At 54.9% G+C, this 21,868-nt stretch overlaps 10 protein-coding genes across 10 annotated transcripts; 5 read left to right on the top strand and 5 right to left on the bottom strand.

Annotated features, from left to right (window-relative positions):
* Positions 1-90: 90 nt before the first annotated feature.
* On the bottom strand, positions 91-1,188 carry J4E93_001504 (uncharacterized protein; the record flags this gene model as incomplete). The annotated part of the gene is made up of 5 exons (XM_049339455.1): positions 91-216; positions 291-419; positions 516-798; positions 844-1,060; positions 1,149-1,188. 5 exons carry the CDS (start codon positions 1,186-1,188, stop codon positions 91-93), a joined length of 795 nt encoding a protein of 264 aa, XP_049203412.1.
* Positions 1,189-2,021: 833 nt separating this feature from the next.
* On the bottom strand, positions 2,022-5,384 carry J4E93_001503 (uncharacterized protein; the record flags this gene model as incomplete). The annotated part of the gene is made up of 1 exon (XM_049339454.1): positions 2,022-5,384. The coding sequence occupies one exon, from the start codon at positions 5,382-5,384 to the stop codon at positions 2,022-2,024; it is 3,363 nt and encodes a 1,120-aa protein (XP_049203411.1).
* Positions 5,385-6,574: 1,190 nt separating this feature from the next.
* On the top strand, positions 6,575-7,177 carry J4E93_001502 (uncharacterized protein; the record flags this gene model as incomplete). The annotated part of the gene is made up of 1 exon (XM_049339453.1): positions 6,575-7,177. One exon carries the CDS (start codon positions 6,575-6,577, stop codon positions 7,175-7,177), a length of 603 nt encoding a protein of 200 aa, XP_049203410.1.
* A 430-nt stretch (positions 7,178-7,607) lies between these two features.
* Positions 7,608-8,597, top strand: J4E93_001501 (uncharacterized protein; the record flags this gene model as incomplete). The annotated part of the gene is made up of 3 exons (XM_049339452.1): positions 7,608-7,684; positions 7,762-8,188; positions 8,247-8,597. 3 exons carry the CDS (start codon positions 7,608-7,610, stop codon positions 8,595-8,597), a joined length of 855 nt encoding a protein of 284 aa, XP_049203409.1.
* Positions 8,598-8,778: 181 nt separating this feature from the next.
* J4E93_001500 (uncharacterized protein) lies at positions 8,779-9,754 on the bottom strand (the record flags this gene model as incomplete). Its single annotated transcript, XM_049339451.1, has 2 exons — positions 8,779-9,531; positions 9,602-9,754. The coding sequence occupies 2 exons, from the start codon at positions 9,752-9,754 to the stop codon at positions 8,779-8,781; spliced, it is 906 nt and encodes a 301-aa protein (XP_049203408.1).
* A 1,901-nt stretch (positions 9,755-11,655) lies between these two features.
* On the top strand, positions 11,656-13,228 carry J4E93_001499 (uncharacterized protein; the record flags this gene model as incomplete). The annotated part of the gene is made up of 2 exons (XM_049339450.1): positions 11,656-11,661; positions 11,933-13,228. The coding sequence occupies 2 exons, from the start codon at positions 11,656-11,658 to the stop codon at positions 13,226-13,228; spliced, it is 1,302 nt and encodes a 433-aa protein (XP_049203407.1).
* Positions 13,229-13,511: 283 nt separating this feature from the next.
* Positions 13,512-14,367, bottom strand: J4E93_001498 (uncharacterized protein; the record flags this gene model as incomplete). Its single annotated transcript, XM_049339449.1, has 3 exons — positions 13,512-13,767; positions 13,819-14,299; positions 14,355-14,367. 3 exons carry the CDS (start codon positions 14,365-14,367, stop codon positions 13,512-13,514), a joined length of 750 nt encoding a protein of 249 aa, XP_049203406.1.
* Positions 14,368-14,915: 548 nt separating this feature from the next.
* J4E93_001497 (uncharacterized protein) lies at positions 14,916-15,930 on the top strand (the record flags this gene model as incomplete). The annotated part of the gene is made up of 3 exons (XM_049339448.1): positions 14,916-15,167; positions 15,215-15,517; positions 15,565-15,930. The coding sequence occupies 3 exons, from the start codon at positions 14,916-14,918 to the stop codon at positions 15,928-15,930; spliced, it is 921 nt and encodes a 306-aa protein (XP_049203405.1).
* A 257-nt stretch (positions 15,931-16,187) lies between these two features.
* J4E93_001496 (uncharacterized protein) lies at positions 16,188-17,863 on the top strand (the record flags this gene model as incomplete). The annotated part of the gene is made up of 2 exons (XM_049339447.1): positions 16,188-16,485; positions 16,533-17,863. The coding sequence occupies 2 exons, from the start codon at positions 16,188-16,190 to the stop codon at positions 17,861-17,863; spliced, it is 1,629 nt and encodes a 542-aa protein (XP_049203404.1).
* Positions 17,864-18,307: 444 nt separating this feature from the next.
* Positions 18,308-21,071, bottom strand: J4E93_001495 (uncharacterized protein; the record flags this gene model as incomplete). The annotated part of the gene is made up of 2 exons (XM_049339446.1): positions 18,308-21,027; positions 21,068-21,071. 2 exons carry the CDS (start codon positions 21,069-21,071, stop codon positions 18,308-18,310), a joined length of 2,724 nt encoding a protein of 907 aa, XP_049203403.1.
* Positions 21,072-21,868: the final 797 nt, after the last annotated feature.

The raw sequence follows: 21,868 nt of genomic DNA, 5'->3' as shown, positions 1-21,868 counted from the left end.
CAAATGCAGATACCCCTTTCACTTTCTCACACTACTCACTATCTTTCAATCTACGTGCAGATTGCCCATGCCGAGACCACGGTCACCCATCTACCAAGGCCAACCCCCCTCAGCCTTCAAGAACCCCCCAGATTCCTCATCCCTCTCCCCTTCCAAGATAGCAACCATGGGTTTCGCGCCCTCACTAGTAGGCTTGGCCCCATGCTCCGGTTTGTTCTATCTCACATGTCAGCAAACAACCATCAACCCCACGCGCAACAACAAGTGAAAGTGGGAGTAAGAAAACGTACCCTAGGCCCCAAGTTACTCTCCGTAAACCCCGGGCAGAAGCAAAACACCTTCCACCCCTTAGGTCCATACTCGTAGTCCTGACACGCAGTAAGCATGTTCAGCGCCGCTTTGGAACTGCGGTATGGCAACTGGTTTCTGATCAGCAAACATCTCACCAAATACCAAACCAACCCCACCAACACCAATCTCGTCAAAACAGCCGATAAAGAGAGTGGAGGACATACATTCTTCATAGCCTGATGCGGATTCGTCCTATCACTCCTGAGTCCAATACTCCCGGCTCCACTCGACACATTGAGAATCCGCGGCGTCTTCCCCATCTCCGCGCTCTTCGCGAGGAAAGGAGCAAACGTTTCCACGATGACGGCTGGGCCCGTGGCGTTGGTTAGGAAGGCGGATGTCATGCGGGTGGCGAGAGAGGAGGAGGCGGGTGCTTCGCCGGTTATCGCGGCGTTGTTTACGAGGGCGTCGATGCTGGTGGGGAGCTTGTGAGTATGACTTGAAGCACTGGAGTTGGAGTTAGGGATGGATAAGGAAAGGGGATATACTTACCGACCATACTTCCCCTCCACCACGTCCTTCGCTTTCAGAATACTCGTCTCGTCGCTGACATCAATCTGCAGCAACTCCACTTTCCCAGGCAATCCTTTTCCCTGGAGCTGTTTCACAGCGGCTTCACCCTTTTCGGCGGAGCGACTGCCGAGGAGGATCAGGTATTTGGCGTTTTCGAGGAGTTGGGTGGCCAGGGAGAAACCGATGCCACCATTTGCTGGGATGGTGTGTTAGTTAGAATGTTTAGGATGGGCTGGGGAATGAAGAGGAGGGAAAGAAACAGAGAGTAGGGAGATGCTGCGTACCGCCGGTGATGAGAATGATGGTTTGGTCGGTGGAAGACATGATCTTATTTCTTCGTTCAGTTATGGACTGTTTGGTGTAGAGCTAATGATTTTCTTCGTGCTGATGTGAGCTGAATGTTTTCTTGTTGGCGGCTGTAGTCTTCTCTTTATATTTTCTGTCCTAGGCCTCTAATTCCTACCTTCCGTCTTCGCGCCGAATCTTCAACTCCACCACCACGGGTAGCAGCCTGCTTTGGCTCACGGTCTAGCACGATCGCCACTCACTACACGAAGCCATGGACCTGATAGTGCAATAAATGATTTGCACATCCTGTTGCAGTACACGGTTGAGGTACCGTGAGCATGCATTCCCCTTGACCGGACAGTAACAACACATCTACGTAGTGCAAAAGCCACGCAAATCAAACGCGCATGCATCCAATGAGCACTTTCGATACTCTGGTGAAAACCTAGTATTTCCCCCGACCATCCGCTGCCGACCATCCAGCACGGTGGAGATAGTCGGCGGACGGGGATAAACGGAGTTAAAGACACGATCATGGAGTAAAGACGGCCATATACGAAGCAAGGTTAGACTGTAAGCACATCACTTTGCCTCATCCGTTGCGTAAAATAGAGCGTAGTTGCTAATCCTGATCCATCTATTGGCTATCTAAGTTGTGTATTGATGTTGCAAGCCGAGGGCCGCTGTCGGCTGCGTGGTATCCTAATGATGCGAATTCCTCCTGACCCAAAAAGAAGAAACGCCGGCGCCTATTGCTGCGCCTTACCCAAGATGACAACGCCCGATCTGATGCAAATGTGGTAGCGAATGTAGGGGTGGTGTGTGGAAGGACATGTTGAATGGAAGAGAGGTAGAGCGAATGTACACGCTCACACCCTATCCTCTGCGAAATCCAACACCTCGCAATCGTCCTCGAAGAAACCCTCCTCGTCGCCGTCGATACCCTCCTTCTTCACGCGCCGACGTCGTGTGGTGACGACAACCTGCTCTACCTCCTCTTCGCCGTCTCGAAGAATAAGCTTGTTCTCGATCCTGGCGGCAACGCCCGTGATGTCATCCTCTCCAGAGTCATACGCCTGAGTGATTGGCGTGGAGATACGTGTACCCTCTACGGTCTCACCAAAGAGCCATGGCGAGCTATCTTCGTGATGGAGATCGGAGATATGTGCCGGTAACGAGGGCTGGTATTCGCTGCTACTCTCTTGAACCTCGGGTGCTTGTCTGGAGTAGACAAAACGCGTGACACGTTTGTCGGTGTAGAAGGGCTGGTAAGGAGGGTTCGTCTCAATCTCGGAGAAGCTGAGTGGTGCGAGAGATGACACGGTAGGCTTGCGAGAAGGCAAAGCGCGAGGAAACCAGTCACCGTAGCAGTCAAGTGTTGGCTCAGGATCACCAGGTTGCGGGAACAGTTGCTCCGTGACGGAGGGTGGTAGTGCGGTATCCGAGATGGGAGCAAGTCCGAACTCCACTGTCTTCTTCTTGGTTATGGATGCAGTATGCGATGATTTCCCCTTGCCTGTCGCAGCTCTCATCTGCACCCTCCAGATCTGAAGTACACCACCGGACGCTAGTGCGATCGAACCACGACCTCTACCAGAAAGCCAGCGTACGCTGTAAGGCTTGATACCGCTAGGCGATGACGGAAGTGTCATTTTGTTGTCGCCGGCATGCCGGATGTTGTTGATTGACTTGCCTACATTGGCAGCGACGGCTTTGCCAGATTTTGCGCCAGCGGCAGGGGTTACACCCAAGCCACTGAGACTGAATCGAGTTCCGCCGACGCTGTTCTTAGCGCGAACAGCATCAAACCAAGGCCTAGCGCTATTGACAGCTTGCATTGCTGAGTTCATCACACCAGCGGGACCTGTGGGGGACGCGACATCCTTTGGTGTGGCTGGTGCAGCTGGACGAATGCGCCGAGCTGGTGGCCATTGGAAGGCCGACGCAGGCATCGGGAACATGTGCACTGTTCCCTTGTCCGTGATGACAGCCAGTTTGTCGACTCGAGGGGCAGACCAAACAACATCGATGACGTTCGCAACAGTCATTCTGGTGAAGCGAGCGACTTGTCGTACGTAAGGTCCTGTTGGCTGTTCCCGTAACGTCTTACGTGCTCTTCGGAAGTTCATGCGCTTCAGGTCCCAAACATCTTGATAGTCGCCCTTCTTGCTCACAGTCATGAGCATAAGACCGCTGGGGGCGAACGACATGAAGCTGCAACCGAGAGCCGCGGGTATAGTGGCGACCGGATGAAGTGCGTTCTTATTCCTCGTTTCCTCGGCGTCTAACAGTCTCTGCAGGTCGTAGACGGAGATCACAGATGCCTCTTGTCTCGGTTGAGTCTGATTGTGACCATGGGTCGGTGGGAAGTAATGCTGCATGGGATCTTGACCATACGGCATGGTGGCTCCTTGCTGGCCCTTGTTCATGTAGCTCTTGAAAGCCTGCATTCCCTTCTCGGTGGCCCAGCGTGCACCCTTGATTGCAACTTGTGTTCCCTCCCTGGTAAGTCTATCGATCAAGCCTGCTTCATTGGGCACATCGACAGCGCAATTGGGGGACGGCTGAGGCGGTACGCTGTGGTGCCCAAGGCCCGGAGCGCGCTCGTAGTAAGGTGAAGTCAGGGCTATACCGTTGACAGGGTAGAGCGCGCTTGACGCTGGTGGGGTGACGGCGAGCCAACGATCGGAGAGCGAAAACACAGGCAAGCCATACTTCTCAGGAGGAATCTCGTCATGGCTGCCGTCAACGGCACTGGAACCGCTTGAATGTATGGCCCGTTCCCGATTCTGAACAGATGTCCACAGTTTACCGATGCAGCGGAATCGCTCTGCATACTCAGAATGACCTTCGTGGTAAGGCGCGAATACGAAGACTTCTCCACTTGCACCAGACGCCACAACAACAAACTTCCCCTTCGCATCAATGACGAAGTCGCCTACTGGAGGTGGAGGCTGAAACATGGGGCTATCGATTGGGCTCGTGAGAGGTACCAGGGGAGTTCGATACAGGACAGCCATTCTCCGCCTCTCCTTCAGTGAGTAGACTTCAACCGTGGTTTGGTAACCACTGATTTGCCCCTCTTGATTTCCATGTCGTGAGGACGGCCTACTAGGTGACTCAGACGAATCGTCAGCCACAGAGGATGCACCGCTTCCACTAGAGCTTCTGCTGTCTTTGACGACCGGACCGTGAAGAATGAGCGCAATGAGTGGACGGGAAGCAGCTAAGGGATCGTGCCGCGAGGTCCAAGGCAAGATCTTGGCGCCTATTACAGCGCCCCGAAGTCCTTCCAGTCGACCTACAATGTCCATCTTGCTCTTTTCAACGCGGAAGACGTCGAGTCCACCTTGTGAGCCAACAAGCAGCACGTTCTCTGTAGTTCGAGCCGCCTCGTCTCCGGCCATGGATAGAGTGTCGAAGCCACAGAAGTAGCCTCCCTCCCCTGGCTGGATGCCATCGGGCTGGCCGTTGTTGAGGCCGAAGTCTATGTTTGGCAAGCCATAGTAGTGTGCTTGAGGTTGATGCGGCAGCGGCGGGTTCGGCATGAACTGTTGTGAGGGCGGGCGAACGCCTTGTTGAGAGTACACAGATGCTCTACGGTCTCTTCCAGGCGAGTTCTGTACGCGCCCACCAAAGTTCGTGTATTGGTTGGGGTGGCTCAGGGGTCGTGCACCTGGAGGTGAGTTTGACATGGCCTGTGGTGCGTACAGTCCGTCTCGTGCACCAGGCGAGTTATGAAAGGTAGGCGGAGAGCTGGCTATAGCGATGCCACCATTACCCGGGGAGCCGGAGTTTGGAAAGAAGGGAACCGACTTGGCCCACTCGTTGGTGTATTGTGCGGCCGTGTTTCGAGTGGCACCGATCGCCGATAGTAATGGAGACGTAGTGGCATGGTAGTTTGTGGGTGGAGACGTGGATGACAGACGTTTGGCTGACGAAGGTGACTTGGTTCTGTGGCAGTCAGTCGCGTTTGAATACGAACAAGAGTCACCATCGCCCCTTCCATGTAGGGAAGGGTGGTGCTGCTTCACGTACATCTCTCTCGGGTATATGCGCGTAACCTTGCCGGCCGCTTTATTTCTTCTTCCCAACTCATTTCTCGACGTGTGGCGGCCGCGTGCTTGTGGTGTGTCCTGTACCTTGGTGCCCTTGCGCTGCTGCTTGTGCAAGTAGGTGAGGTTGGAGACGGGCGTCGTATGCTCGGCGGCGTTGTCGGGCGATGAGCTCATATAACCTGCGGAAGAGCGTGTGGAAGGGTCTGTTGGAGCGCTAGCTCAGTCGTGAGGAAGTGGTAGGTGTCGTGGGCGCGAGGGAGGTTGTGGGGGTAGCGACGGATGAGGACGGCGGCGGGTGACTTGGGATGAATGCTAGACGGGCGTTGCGTCATGCGCCTCCGTGACCAGGACTCGTGGAGGTGGCGGGCGCGTGCTTGCACAGCAAGACACTTATACACAACAACACTGGTGCCTTGTTCCTGACTCGGCGCGTTATCGGGGCCTATCTCTGGTTGTCACTCGGTATCGTCGGGAGGGTCGTTGTGGCTGTTGTTTGAGCCGCGGGGCTGGAGCTTCACGCGGCACGCTAGATATGGGGCCCCTCAGCGCGTTATGCAGAGACGTCTGGATGGGCGCGCAGAGGTGAGTCAGGATGGAGCTCTATCTAAGCTCCCAAGTGTTGAGATATGTATGCAGGGCGTCGTAAGTGCAGTTAGTTGTGTCGCTGGCCAGGTCGCGGTGCTGAGGGGCAGCTCATAGCTTATGCAGGTGCATGTCGCGCCCTCAGCCTTCCATTCGCCCACCACATCACGGCCGCCGGCACCGCCCTTTGCGCTGCTATCTAGCCCCTCTTTGGCCGACTCTAGTCATTCGCAGATTGCACGCTGCTAGTGATGTCAAGTGACTGCAGCGAGCACGGTAGATGCCTGAGCAGGTTGTTGGGCAGCCACATGCGGCGTTCCGCGATGCATTCCGAGAGACTGGAGTGACGTCCTCCGCATGCATATCATGGCCCACATGCCGCGACTTGTCCCGCGCCTTGCACGTGCTTCCAAGCGCACATCTCCAACCTCATTGCAGCTGCAATGATAGCCAGTACCCAGCGGTGAGCTTAGTCTCTGCGATGTGCAAGGCCCGGGCGTCAAGTACATAGGCAGCGTCCGTTCGCCTCCGTCGGATTCTGTCCCATCCACAATGACAGGCATTAAACTTATTGGTTTACATGCCCAGTAATCCGCCCAGGGGAGATTTGTCCCAAAGCTTATGAAGATTACCATTTTTGGAGCCGGCGACATTTATCCCAGGAGACACTCGCATCGCCTCCTAAGCGATGTGGCTAATGCAGCAACAAACCTCGGGTAGGCTCCGGTACAAAAGTATGCAGTTCCCAGGCTGAAAACCCTGAACCCATCCATCCATCCAATATGTTCAAGTCCAAGTTCCTCAGCCTCGTCTCCTTGACGCTCCTCCCTGCGGCTCTTGCCCAGTCCGAATACACAAATCTTCCAGCCGTAGCACCCGGCGTCTTCAATGCGACCGCACGCATAGAAATCAAATCCACCGTCCCCGCCGCCTGGGACGTACTCACCGACTTCGCCAACTACGCAGCCTGGAACCCGTTTGTGCGTTATGCGCTCACTACTTCAGCGAAGGGCAACCTCACCCTGCCTGAGCAGCGACCGGTCGAGGGCAACTTCCTCTTCTTCCGTGTGCAGATTCCTCCGCTTCCGTTACCAGTGGACAAGGACACGCCCGACAATCTCTTGCACACGCAGGCGTCCGCTGAGCGCATAACTCATGTGCAGCCGGAGTCGGGAAGATTGGCATGGGACTACTTGGGGGAACTCGCTGTTGCCTCGACGCGCTGGCAGGCGCTTAGCGACATCGGCAACGGAACTGTCTTGTATGAGTCGATAGAAGTGTTTAATGGGTTGTTCGCTGGAGTCTTGAAGGACACGCTTGGAGAGAGTCTGCAGAAATCTTTCGAGGCACAGGCAGAGGGACTGAAGTTATACCTTGAGTGTTAATAAGGCTGTAAAGCTAGGAAACTACATCACCTGGTCTCTATGCCGAACTCCTTAATGCAAAACGTGTATACTGTAATGTCTATAATCCCGATGATACGGCTGAACTGGAGAACCGGCATGGTTGACATGAACCCGACGGCGAATGAGCACTTCGGCGTTGCAAGCAGCCATTCCGACCCCTGTCATCCGTTCCGCGGCGGGCATGCGCGCATCTCCACTGTCGCAATCGCACATGTACAGTACACGCCGCAGCATCAGGCGCTCACCATGAGTACTTGTCTCAGCAACATGTCTCTGTTTTCTGGCTGTCTGTGATAGCACACGTTCTTTGGTCCACCACTCCCTCAAACTCTGCCCCGTCCATCGCTCCACAGTGAGCGCGCAAGCCAGTCTTCTTATCGCACATGTGCAGCCCTCGCCTTCCGACACCATGACGATGACCCCCGAGCTCGAAGCCTTTGCCCGAGCCATATCGCGCGTACTGGGCTGGGCCTACTTCCTGTCGTGGTCAGTACCACCCACCTCCTACACCACCTACCATCCCTCTTCCCCTCATACGAGACTGACCCACCCTCACAACACAGGTCCCTATCCTTCTACCCCCAACCCATATCGAACTACCTGCGCAAATCCACGCTCGGCCTCGCCATCGATTTCCCCACCCTCAACGTCCTGGGCTTCACCTGCTACACCATCTCCACAGCCTGCTTCCTGTACTCGCCAACCATAAAAGCGCAATATGCGGCTCGCCATCCTGACGCGCCGGAGACGACGGTGCGGTTCAACGATTTCTTGTTCGCGGCACATGGCGCGGTCATGTGCGTGATTATATATAGTCAGTTCTTTGAGAGGATTTGGGGCTTTGAGATCGGCAAGAGGCAGAAGGTTAGTCGGGTTATACTGGGGGTTTGGTGGGGGTGTGTGCTTGCTATTGGGGTTGTGGTGGCTCTGGTCAAGATGAATGGAGCTGGAAGGGGATATGATGCTGAAGGGTGGGCGTGGATCGATGTTGTGAGTTATCTTGGGTTTACATCTTCAAACCTCACGCGGTTGTACTGATACGAAGTAGATCTACACGCTCGGTTACGTCAAACTCCTCACCGTCTTCCTCAAGTATATACCCCAGGCCTGGGTCAATTACAAGCGCAAGTCGACACTGGGGTGGAGTATATACCCCATGCTTTTGGACTTTGCGGGTGGCTGGCTTTCGCTCGCGCAGTTGTGCATCGATTCCGCGTTGGAGAATGATTGGAGCGGTGTAACTGGTAATCCAGTCAAGTTTGGACTGGGTAACATTACCATCGTGTTCGACATCATTTTCATGCTGCAGCATTACGTACTGTATCGGCACCCGGGAAAGCATATCGACGATGAGGACGAGGAGGAGAGAGAGGGGCTTGTACAGGGTCGGAGAGACTAGTAAACATACATGCAAGGCTTCGTCAGGTATCCGACTTATCATAGCTCACAAGTTCTGGTCTTCAACTACCTTCGATTGCTGCTACGATATATACATCGGTGGCACAGACTTGACATCAACTTGCCATCTGTTGACATCTCGACAACCCTCATGCAAGTCTAACTGCAATCACCGCTACCTCTCAAGCACTCTTCCCCGTAAGCTTCTCACAAGCCTCCCTATACTTCGCCGCCGTCTTCTCCACAATATCCTGCGGCACCTTAACGCCCTCCTTGCCCTTCAGCCCCTCACCCGTCAACCAATCCCTCAAAAACTGCTTGTCGTAACTCGGCTGCGCCTTTCCCAGATTCTTCTCCCACGACTCCTTGGGCCAGAAGCGCGAGCTATCCGGCGTCAACACCTCATCAACAAGCACCACCTCACCCATCTCATCAACGCCAAACTCAAACTTTGTGTCTGCGAGAACAATACCAACTTCCTCTGCGCGATCCGCAGCAGCACTGTAAATAGCAAGTGAAAGTTCCTCAACGCGCTGCGCAATCTTCGCATCGCCAATCATGTCTCGCGCTTTCTCGGGGCTGATGTTCTCGTCTTTGCCACCTACTTCCGCCTTGGTGCTCGGTGTCCAGAGTGGTTCCGGTAGCTTCTGGCCTTCGACGAGTCCGGTGGGGAGTTTGATGCCGTTGACGGTTCCCGATTTGGTGTATTCGGACCAGCCTGATCCGGTGATGTAGCCGCGGACTATGGACTCGATGGGGAGGATGCGCAGACGCCGGACTTGCATGCTGCGGTCCTTGAGCGAGGTTTGGTCCTGGATTGCGGAGGGCAGATCTGAAGAGAGGAAATGGGTTTTTAGGCCGGGGACTTTGGTGGGTAGGTAGTTGAACCAGTATATTGACATGGCGGTTAGCAGGGCGCCTTTTCCGGGGATGCCCTGGGGTTTGTTAGTTTGAGGTCTTGGATATAGTTCAATTACTATTGAGGTTTGGTGAAGTTGAACTTACATTCTCCATGATCACGTCATAAGCTGATATACGGTCGCTCGCAACGAATAGTAGTGTGTCATCGTCGATGGCGTAGAGATCGCGCACTTTTCCAGAGGTAATCTTGGGCAGTTTGCCTTGGATATCGATAGTGGTGACTGCTTGAGCCGACATTTTGACAGTGAGTTGATTTCTTGGTGTTGAGTTCGGGGAGTGACTGTGTTTGGTGGGGATTTATGCACGATCCCGCGTCGAGTATTTTGTGCTTCAGCGGGGCCGCTGTGGCTTGCTCGAGGAAGGTGTGGCGGTGCTTGATTCAGGCTGCAATGGTTGCCTTGATACACGAGGCTCAATTATTCACGATTAGTACTAATATTGAGCCATGACCATCGGAAACGCATGTAAACGATTTCAAGTTCGTTTGAAGTAGTCGTGTCCTTCCAGTGTTACGTGACTGCTCCGGCCTAATCGGTCGCAAGCCCGGGCGTAGATCGATTCACGCCTTACTTCATTCGATCGCCTAGCCGCATCACTGCACCTCACCCAACCACCCCTTCATCACTCTACGTCCGTACAGCTAAACCAGATCATCTTTAATGTCGTCAGTTCAGTTCACAGCTCTGATACGTCTCCCGTTCATCCGGGGTGACTTTGAAGATCCTCCGCAGGTAAAGTGGCATCTGTCCGCGTCTCCGGGGCTCATCTGACCGCGACATAGGCACAATGGGATGCTGAGAGGGATCGCCAACTATGGAAGGTCATTTCCAAGTCTTCCAAGACTAGTGATCTGAACTGTAAGTATTCAAGCCCTATTCCAAAATTATCTCAAGAAGTACTAATCTATCGTAGGGGTCGAGTTGTACGGACATGCACGCTACGCAATGCATCAACCTTACTAACCATGTCGCAGAGCCGACAAGTTCCAAGTTCCACCAACCTTCCTTCTTCAGCAAGCTGCATGGCTATACGAGCGACATCTAGATCACGTTCGTAACCAAATGAAGAAAGTCAGCATCTCGAATGCTGCCCCGTCATCTTCGCCGACCGGTGGTAGCACGATGACTGCTGTGGGTGGCGTTGCGATGCGAAGAGGTGGCAGTGCCGGATCTGGAGGTACGTAAAACATCAGCATCATCTAATCTTGCTGACAAAATGTAGCTGGGAGGACTACATCCGCGTTGGCAGGACGCTCGAAGGACAGTCCGAGTCTGCGTGGCGCAGAGGTGGTTATACCCGGTGAGTCTCTCGACAAGCATTTTAGATGCCGCAGTAGATATGTTTTCTAACATATCTTAGCACCTTCGCTCTCGAGGACACCGTCTACCACCACGATTACTCAATCCCGGGCACTTACTCAGGCCCCAGCTCGAACTTTGTCTACACGATCGACTCAACGACCTAACTTAATTAGTAGAAGATCTGAAGATAGGGCGAATGCACCAACATCACCACCAAGTTATCGAAATCACGAAGCAGCTTCTCCAGACATTCCCGATTCGTCGTCCTCGAGCTCATCATCGCTTTCGGATACTGATCATCCAGCGCATCGAAGCCAACTCTTCAAGCGCCCGCCGCGTTTCCAACAGAAGAAACCGAGAGAGCTTTCGACGTTCGAAGAAGGAGACGGAACCCAAGAGATTGATGATTCAGGCTCACACGAGACAAGTCTACCTTTCGCAACTTCAGTCAGGACCAAACCCAGCATTAGCAAGCACGCGCAAGACTCACGCTTCCGAGCTAGTAGCAGCAAGGAGCAAAAGGTTCTGCAACCTGCCCGCGCAAGGAATGCCCCGCCCGTCAGACAAACGTCTATGGATGTACAGTCAATCGCGACCACAGAGACGGCGTCGTCGATGACTAGCTCCGGCGGCCCTCCTTCAGCCGCAAAGAGCCCTATGAGCCCTGCCTCGGATCACCGCGCGGCGCTAGGCCGACTCGGTAGTCCACGACGCGGGGGACTGCGTTCCAGAAAGGAAGGTAGTGAGGGCACGCCGAGTATGGGCAGCAGCTTCAGCGACATTGATGGTGAGTCCTGGGATTACCCACCTTTAGATTGATATACTCACATCGGACAGATGCAGGTATCAGTCAGTCAGCCCTGGAGGAAGCGCTGTTGAGCAACATGCAGCATGGTAGGATGAGCACACTCAGTCGCATGTCGAAGTGGTAGGCGTGACTGGAGTGACTGGGTGCGGTTCTCCGGACGCGATGGATCTCTTTCACTTCTATTACAGCTCTTATTGTGAGCCGCTCATCTAAATTCTATTGTGCAAGGCGGCAGTCTTGGCACTACTCTATCAACTTCGATTGCTACTCGCCCTCCACAAACAACACACTTACTACTAACTAAAGTCAGCTTACATAGGTCTAGTTGCCGACGCGATGGCTTCTCGCTCGTTAAAGCCCGTCGCAATGCCGCCGCCACCCATCATCCTAGTAACAGACCACTCCACAACACCCCCAACAGCCACACGCTACACATTCGACCGCAACGACATCGACTTCTCCCTCGCCTACAGAAGAATCAAATCCCTTCTCACCCACCCACCATGCCCGCACCACCCCCAATACCTCTGGCCCTGCGACGCCTGCGAGTCCGCCTTCACCGCAAAATACTGGACATGCGCCGCCACGCTCCTCGACTACTTCGCGGACTTCCACTCCATCGACACGCCCCTCATGCAATCGATATGGTTCTATCTCCTCGACATCTGGCAGGAAAGTGCGCATATCCTCCCCTACGAAACCGTACTTGATGAGACCATCGAACACAGTGTCGCACTCATTGGCAGGGCGCGCGCCAGAGACTTTGAAAAAGCAGTTCGCGATACCATTACTTTGTTCGAAGTCACGGTTTGGGGTCGTAGAACAGAGGCGGATTCCTGGGACCAAGTTATCTATGACCCGAGGGGTGAGGCTATGTGTCCCGTGGGAGAGTACGACACCGGTCCCTGGGCTAGTGGGGTGAAGCCCTGGAACCAGTTTCTGGGAGAGGGAGGAATGGGTGTTGCGGCGCCGTGGTCTGCTGCTGCTTCGACTTCAACTTCACAAGACAATACAAACGGAGACAGAGATGGAGATGGAGGTAGGGATGGGGAACATGAGAAGACAATAACCCGCTACATCCCCCACCCCGCCATCGCCCTAATAGAAGGCCACACCGCACGCTCCCGCCTCCTCGCCAATTCCTTCTACACAAAGCAGAAGCTCACTCCACCCCAATACAACGCCGCCCTCGCAGACTGGGAAGCACACACCGTCGTCCTGCCTTCCAAGCGCAGTCAACCCCACACGTACACTTCGCGTTTCACGGGCCGCGAAACTACATACACGTTATCCAATGGCGCGCCGCCGATTATGCGCTACGAGGGGCTCGGCGACCCCCAATTAGAACTTGCGGTTCCGGATGGAGATTGGAATCTGATGGATGAGTGTGTGGCTAGTTGTAGGGGGGTTACGGCGTATGTCGGTGTTAGTGGCGGGGATGAAGATGAGGAGGATGAGGATATGATGGATAGTGAGGATGAGTTGGTGCCGTTTGATTTGTGGACTGTGGTTGAGAAGGGGATTGGAGGAGGAGGACGGGGCGAGGTGTTGGATTTGGGAGGCACTGGAGGTATGTTCGAGACTTGGTATGCGGAGGAATGAAATTGGTTGGGTGCGGCTTCTGTGAGCGTATTGTCCGAATACTCGTGTTCATATCGATTAACTCTATGGGATTGCCATTTGGAATGTAGTTTGGGTTGAAGTATATTTGCTATATGTGCATATGTACAATACTAGCATTAACTCGCGCGCTATAGCAAGGTATTATGTTCGTTCATTACAAAATCAAATCGTGGATATCGTCGCGTAAAAGATCAATTTTCCTCCATATGGTCCTTGATGGACCTCATCCACTTGGACCACTTCTTCCTCGTTCAGTACCAGTTTATGGGGAGTAGTCCCTGGGCTTGCGCTGAGACTCGGTGTCCAAGAAGCTACCCCGGCTGCGGTTCGACTTGGTAGAGCGGCTTCGGCGCATGCTGGAAGAGCGGTCGCCGCCGAGACGGCCTCCGAGGCAGAACATGACGGTGGCGAGGAAGTAGCAGGCGACGGCGGCCCAGGTGAAACCCATGAGGTATTTGCCGATGCTAGCTTCGAATCCGGCGGAGCGGAAGGCATCGCGGCCCTTGACTACCCATGCGCTGGTGGATGTTAGTCAATGTACTTAAAGAACTAGGAATGAGTGGACTTACGTCATGAGGGCTGCGGCGAGCGTCTGGAAGAAGAGAGCGACAAAGGTCATCAGGGAAGAAAGGTATCCTCCAAGACGGCTGCAGAGCGCGAGGAGACCGGAGACGAGGGCGATGGCAGCGAAGAAGAGAGCAATCAGGTAGAAAGCAAACATGAAGCGAGATAGGTAGTAGTACATGTGGGTACCGATGAACTGCTCGGGAATGTTCTCCTGGGTGCCAAAGTTCCTAGGAGGGTCGAATGGCAGCGCTGGGACAGGTGAGCCGCAGTTGGCATTGTTGCCGGAGTCAGGGTCGGCGCCGCAGATGGCGAAGAAGGTCCATCGCGATGGGTTTCTTGCGTTGGGGATGCCGCTGGTGGTGGCTTCGAGGAAGTAGAATTTGGTGAGAGGAGCCTTGTTGACGCCGCCAGTGAGGATGGTCAGGAATTGGAAGAGCAGGCCTCCAGCGACCAGGATCAGCGAGCCGAAAGCGAGGAGAGGTCCTGCGTGGTGTGTTAGCAGATGCGCAACCGAAAGAGGAAGCGACGGGCGACTCACTAGCTACAGCCATGGTGTATGGTTCGCGAAAGAGTCTTTGTCGCAAGGGTATTGTTTATTAAGATTAGGATGCACGATAATGGTGCGATTACAGAGGATGGTTCGACGTGGCTAGCTGCGTACCAAACGCGCGATGAAAAGAGGCCTGGCAAGCTTGTTTATGAGCTGCGGCCAAGCGGGTGACGTAGTGCACCTGTGAATCGGCTCTTTGTTGGCGTCGTCGACTAGCTCCCTCATCGCACAGGGTTACGGCACTATCGCGCGCGCTTTGCATCATCCCGAGGCTGCTCGACACGTCCAAGCAGCCAGAGGGTCCGCGGCTTGTCTGCAAACATGCTGGCGGATGCGACGGATCGTGACGGAGGGCTTTAATGTGTGTGCCAGTGCGTGATGTGTTCGGCACGTGAAGAGATGGGCGGAGAGATGCAGGGATGGCTTCCTTCCTCGGATAGTAGCGAGATCCGCAGTGAGAGCAGTGGATCCTGGCCATCGAGGAGCTCGGGCAGCCCGACACCAACAATCTGCCGCATCGTGCCTTGGAACTTGGAAGCCATCACCGCCATGTCGACTGCTGTGTGGCCGCCCATCGATGACGCCCGCCTCGCCCACGAGCAGGCAGAGTCACAAGCGCGCGAGCTCGAGTGGCTGCTGGTGCAACTCCGCGAGACGCTGCAGTCGCTCAAGGCTGGCCTGGAGGAGTGCGCTGCCCTGCTTGCGCCGTCGGAGAATGGCTCGACACTTGTCCTGACTTCGGTGCGCTCCGAGAGTCTCAAGGGCCTCATTACTCGCGTTGGCACGCGCATCACCAAAGGCGTATGTACTTCACTCTCCGTCCCCATGCAGCAGCTCACACCGCGCAGAGCGTCAAGCTCCGCCTCGCAAGCCTCCCACCGCCCAAAGGCTCGCTGACGTACGACCTCGCCATTTCCTCTGCACCGCATGCGCCGACGCTCGTTGTGCCCCAGCTCACCTCGATTCGGACCTCCATCAACAGCTGCCTCGACGTCATCGACGTGGCTACCTGGGGCGGCGATGCCACCAATGCCAACTTCGTATCCGGACAACTGCAGCTGCTGCACGATCACATACTGGAAGCGCAAGCCGCGTTGAAGGGCTACTCGGATGTCCAGCCGTCGTGGTGGGAGAACCCCGTAGACGACAAGGTAGGCCACACCTGAACATTCAACACGGGCACTACTGACAATCACAGACATTCGACCCTCCACTGCCAGCAAATGTGTCCTTCCACCTGTTCGTCTTCGATGCCGCCCTCGTTCTCGAAATCCGCACTCTCGAGCCGCACAACGCCGGTGACAGCACATCGCTCACTGGCTTCAGCATCCGCAACACCTTTGCATCAGCACTTGGTGGGGCACGAGCACCTGCGCACGATGAGGCCGACCGCACGTTCAAGTACAAGGACCACGACGTCCGCGTGAAAGAGAAAATTCGAGTGGAGAGCCAAGACCCCGCTCTGATATCCGCGTCGGCAAAGCTCAACGCCTTAGGACACAGTGTGATGTTGAGCCGAAAAGCGCTCAACATAGTCATGGGTCGAGACGAGCAGATGGACTAACTCCGCGCAAGTCTGACAGCAGTCAATTGCACCATCGACCATTGGGCGGAACAACCACTCATATTTCGCCTTTTTCCGCGGGAATGCCCTAGTGCGATCGCGCCATATCGGCTCGTCGCTATCGGAACAAATAATGTGCCACGCGCATTATCAACACCGCCGAGGAGTAACCGCATCGACGATTGCCTCTGCTCATATTACTGCCCCTCCTTCGTGGAATTCGAAGTTGTTCAGATTTATCCTCTGCATACTTCATCATGGCGCCAGCACTTCTTACCGCGGTAGACGCCACATCCCACATCCACCTTATAGTCGGATCCAACCCACTAGCAGGCGCACGATGCGCACGATCAATAGAGGTTGGCGCGAAACCGATACTGCTCGCGCCCGAAGACTCCACACTTCACTATGGACTTGTCAAGAGAATTGAGGCGGGCGAAGTAAAGTGGCTAAAGCGGAGTTTCAAAGACGACGACTTGACCACACTTGGGCGGGAGGAAGTGGACAGCGTAGTAGATGCTGTATTTGTTACTGCGGGCGGAAAACATACATCAGGTAGGTGATGTGAGAGAATATCTCGAAATCCCTCTAATTCGCCACAGCAACCCACATCTCGAGTCTTTGCCGGAGACTACGTATACCAGTCAACGTCGCCGATGCGCCGAACCTCTGCTCATTCACCCTCCTCTCTACACATTCCGACGGCCCTCTACAGATCGGTATAACAACATCTGGAAAGGGATGCAAACTCTCTGCAAGGATAAGGAGAGAAATTGCGGCGTCGCTCCCACCGAAGCTGGGTGATGCAGTAGAGAGGTTGGGCACACTGCGGCGACGCATATGGGAAGAAGACCATGCGGCGGAACTGTCGCAAGATCTAGAGGCAGAGGAAGAAGACAGCGGGCAGCCAGCGACTTTCAACAAGTTGATCCTGGAGGAGAGCAAGGAAGCTGCGCGGGGACGTCGCATGCGCTGGCTATCACAAATATGCGAGTACTGGCCTCTGCGCCGTCTCGCTGGCATCACAGACGCAGATGTCGACATGCTGTTCCGCGAGTTCGCCAGCAGCAGCCCCTCCAAGGTCGGACCCACCGCCACCACGGCGGCACGACGACCAGGTCGTATCATACTGGCAGGCTCCGGCCCTGGCAACCCCGACCTCCTTACCCGCGCAGCACACAAAGCCATTCTCTCCGCCGACCTCATCCTCGCCGACAAGCTCGTCCCCGCACCCATCCTCGACCTCGTACCCCGCCGCGCAACCGTCCACATCGCACGAAAGTTCCCCGGAAATGCCGACAAAGCGCAAGAAGAGCTCTTAGAGCTAGGTCTGGAAGGTCTGAAGGCCGGCAAGGTAGTCGTGCGGATAAAGCAAGGCGACCCATACATCTACGGCCGCGGCGGCGAAGAGTACGACTTCTTCCGCGAGCACGGCTTCATACCGAGCGTGCTACCGGGCATCACCAGCGCCTTAAGCGCCCCCCTCTTCGCCGCCATACCCGCTACACACCGCGGCATCGCCGACCAAGTCCTCATCTGCACCGGTACCGGCCGCAAGGGCGCGCCCCTCGACCCACCCGAATTCGTAGCCTCCCGCACTCTCGTCCTCCTCATGTCTCTCCACCGCCTCTCCGCCCTCGTCGAAAGTCTAGTCGGCAAAGCATACCCCGCCGATCTTCCCGTCGCCGTACTAGAACGTGCTTCTTGTCCTGACCAGAGAGTCATTAGGACGACACTGGAACATGTGTGTGTGGCGGTTGAAGAGGAAGGCAGCAGACCGCCTGGTCTCCTTGTTGTGGGCAACGCGTGTAAAGTGCTTATGAAGTATGAGCAGAAGTGGGTTGTGGAAGAGGGGTTCCATGGCTTGGACAATCTGGGCGGGGATGGCGAGTTGGAGATTAGTAGACTTACTGAGGCGGCTATTGCTGCGTAGGTAGTTGATATGAACAAGAAAGTCAAGTTTAACATCACTGAAGAACGCTCTTGTTGAAATGGCTTCGTGCTATATGCAATCCTCGTCTTCATCTCTCTATGCATTCATCGTTCTCGTAAATTACTAGGCTCAAATCTTGTTTGTCCGTATACACATCGTTGACCTCTGAGGAGGAAGACTCCGCTTCCTACAACCCCTCGTCTATATCGCTCTCATTATTACCATACTATACATTCCGTGAACTTCGTTCTATTCAAGAAGTGTTTTGCGCCGTCGTGCCCAATTGCCGTGATACCCATGAATCCGTTATGTGAAAAACAAGATGTCCTCCAAACGCCAATGCTAAAAGTCGATTTTGTTGTGCGAGACTCGTGAAATACGAGTATAAATGTGTGTGGTCGTAAAATGCGTTTCGCGTAGTGTGCGATCGTTGCTGCCAGAGCCTTAGACTTGACTCGTCCAGCTCTTCCTCTTGTTGTTGTTCTGCTCTTCCCAGATAACAAGTTCGCGACCACTCCTCTCTCCACCACGATGTACGCGGTCGATGCCGAGGTGCTCGAGACCATCGCGTCCGACGTGGATACCGAAGCCATAATGAATCTTGTCTGGATCAGTGTAGGAGTTGTGCTTCTCGTTCTTGCGTTCCTTCCTAGTCTTCTTGTCACCTAGGGCGGGCTCCGCAGCTGGCTCGCTGCGCAGGTTGTTGCGGGAAGGACGGACGAGCGAGAGGGCGGATCGGGCCCATGTGCGCTCCGCGTAGGTGCTTCCCATTAGCCTTGCGACGAGCTCGGGCTTCGTTTGGGGACGGGAGAAGGCGCGGTCGGCGAGGATGGGGGATTGGTAGACCCAGCTGATGATCTCGGAGAGCGTGTTGCTGCGGTGGGGAAGGGCGGCTCGGCGGCGGCCTGGAATGAGAGCGAGGAGGCTGACGCCGTAGAGGGCGAGGAAGAAGCAGAGGGCGTAGTATCCTGCGAGCTCGGCTGCGACACGGACGACGTCGTCATTGCCGTAGTATTGCGTCCAGAAGCAGCCTCCAGCGAGGATGGGCAAGGTGCTGGATGTCAACGAGACGAAGGACAGGATAGCTGTTTGCCAATGTTTGTTCTCGAGTGCTGCCAAGGTGGCGGAAAGAGGTAGGCGGCAGGCATAGTCGACCAGAAGAGAGGCCTCAGCGGTAGCTCCGCCTTTGGAGGAGAGCGCCATGTAGGGCTGAAGCACCCGGAGAGAGTAGTCCAGAGACAATAAAGCCAAGAAGAGGAAGTTGGCAATCAGAGCCGGAATGAAGGAGTAGAGGAAGTTTGACGCGGAGAAGCCGTCTGCGCCAGTGCGAGCGAATACTTGGGGCAGGAATCCAAGGCGGACGGCGCTGTTGACAAAGCTGACAACAAAGAAAGCGACCAGCAATACAGCGGCAATGACAATCCATGCGATGACTGAAGTGTCCTTCAGGTACCACGGGAGAAATCGTAGTCGGACGCTGGGATTGCGAATGTCGGTGCGGATCGTGAAGTCGTTGCCCTGGGGGTCGAGGTTGGTGCGCTCAGCTCCCTTCTCAGTGATACGTCCCTCTTGGACTGAGAACCTCCGGATTCCAGCACCCTCTTCGCCGATACCGTAGAAGACGTCGCTAGGCCTCGTTGTAGTCGTCCAATATCCAATGCGGTCTGCGCGGTTGCTAACCAGGTGCCAGTCGCCCTTTTCAAATGTCTCAGAGTTGTTGTAATCCGTGAGGTTGTTCGAGCGCTCAAGAAGCGAGATGATATCGGCGAGAGATCGAGGGTCCCATTTCAGGCCAGTCGGGTTGCGGGTCAGGAAGAGCAGCATGTAGATCAGTACGGCAATTAACAGGATGTAAAGGACAACGACGGTCCAGACAACGCCCTGAACGGCTACCCATCGCCAGACACTGCGGCCCACGTCATATCGTACGTTGTAGGCGGAAGCAAGAAGGGGTATCGTCCAAGTAAACAGCCATGACACGAAGAAGAAAACACCGACACCGGGGTGTCCGGCGCGGAAATGCTCAAAGTTGGGCCATACGAACTGCATCGGGTACAGTCGGAGGAAGACAGCCTCAGAGCGCATGTGGAAAGAGTCCGAAGCCATGGAGATGAAAGGTATGAGGCGCTGGGTAGCGGTCTGGATTTGGATGAGCCATAGAAGTAGGAGCATTCCTAGGAGGGTTGGGAGGTATTCGAAGACAAAGTAGCGGTTGTCGCCAAATGCGTTGTAGTCCCACAGGCCGTTGCCATCGTTGCGGTTAGAGTAGACGGCGGAAAAGATCAAGGCTGCAAGCATTAGAAGACACAAGAAGATGTAGAGGCCTAGCCAGAATGGGCGAAGGATAGCCGGGAGGAAGTGCAGTGGCGCATGTTGGGTATGTGCGACGAAGACGTCGTTCTGTGTCCGAGAAGGGGACGGTGAATGCTGGGGCCTGTACTGTCGGGTTGGCTGATGTGGGTCGTAAGGCTGTGTGGTGGCCATGGGTGCTGGAGCTTTCGCAAGCGGTGTCGACGAATTCCTCAAGGGTTTCCGTGGTATTTGCTGTGACATCCTCTGCTGTGTCCGTTGCTCCTGCGCCATGTATCCCAGGCCATTGTCGTGGACAATCCTGTCAACGGGGTAGTCATCTTCGTCGTCCTCGGGTCGGACTTCTGGGTATATCCTCGATCCTCGGACCTCTTCGTCTCGTGTGAGTTGGTCGATGGCGAATCGAATGTAGGGTGTGGTATCCTGGCCGGGTGTGGTCACCTGGGATTCGGCGTCCATGTTGTATGATTGAGAGCGCCTCGCGTCTCGCGTGTCTGGTCTCGACTCCTCTGCGATGGTAGACACAGCAGGCGATTGAGGGCGTTCGTGTGTGAAGGAAGGCTGAGGCTGCTGTCTTGGGACACCAACACCTCGCAGAGACGTTATCGGGATGTCAGTGTGTGGCACCAACTGCTCATGACTCTGTGCCGGTGTGCGGGAGGAAGGCGGTGTCTGGTAGAGAGGCCTGCGCTCGTCGCTCGAACTAGACGCGTGCTCTGACGCGCTGTAGTAGCCCTCAGAAGCAGCGAGGGAAGCAGCAACGCTCTGCTGTGAGGTTTGGTGGGATAGTTGAGGCTGCGAGACTGGCACCTCTGTCAGCATGATGCGTGTCTGGGATGGCTGGTGCAGCTCACCTACCGTTGGTTTGCTTGAGTTGGAATTCAGGCTCCACACTCATATCTTCTTCGGTACACTAATCAAGTGGAGCTGTTCAGGAATGTAGCATTATGAAGATATTTTGGCGATGGGGGTGGATAAGTTTTCTACTCGAGATGGCGGGTGCGTGCAACTGTCTACCAACCACCCGAATATGCGGAGGCTGGTCTCATCACGGCTGGGATCACACTGGCGCGACGCATGTATCAGGTACTCGTTGGAACCGGGAATGAACAAGTTTCTCGCGTCTACCACATATCATTCGCCGGATCTTGTTGCGGTATGCTTGCTGTGTTGTCACTCGAGATAGCTTCCATGCTTCCCCGCGACGATGATGTACTAGCGCCAGCCGCCAGCCTCAGAGGAGACCGGGAGGCTCGTGCGCGCGACACGTCCATTTCAACGCGACATCCCCACGGCGAATTCCATCATGGTTCCTGGTACACATCAAGCAACATCTCTTAGCTACATTTATTACCTTTGAGTATCTTGCGACAATTTGTTGCGTTGACTTTCTTCTTTAATGATCCTGCCCGCCCTTTTCACTTACCATCCCAGCCATTCAACCCTAGTCTTCAGCAATCACAACGCCTCAATCGTAGCGGACCTCAGCAATCTTATAAAGCTTGTAGCTGGCTCGTTGCGCGAAAGCATGCTTCGATACAAAGGTGTTGATTTGACGCTGCCGACCGCATCCACTTGGACAGAACGCGCTGCGCTGGTCGTAGGTAGCCACGATGATACGTTTTACTTGCTCATAGCAAGCCGTAGCATCAAAGGTACTGCCTGCTCTTGAACAACTCTGATAACACAATCAGC

Source organism: Alternaria ventricosa (genome assembly GCF_023758065.1).
Source record: "Alternaria ventricosa strain BMP 2768 chromosome Unknown scaffold_2, whole genome shotgun sequence".
NCBI classification, from domain to species: Eukaryota; Fungi; Ascomycota; class Dothideomycetes; order Pleosporales; family Pleosporaceae; genus Alternaria; species Alternaria ventricosa.
The sequence above is the reverse complement of the archived record's forward strand: the minus strand, read 5'-3'. Positions and strand labels throughout refer to the sequence as shown.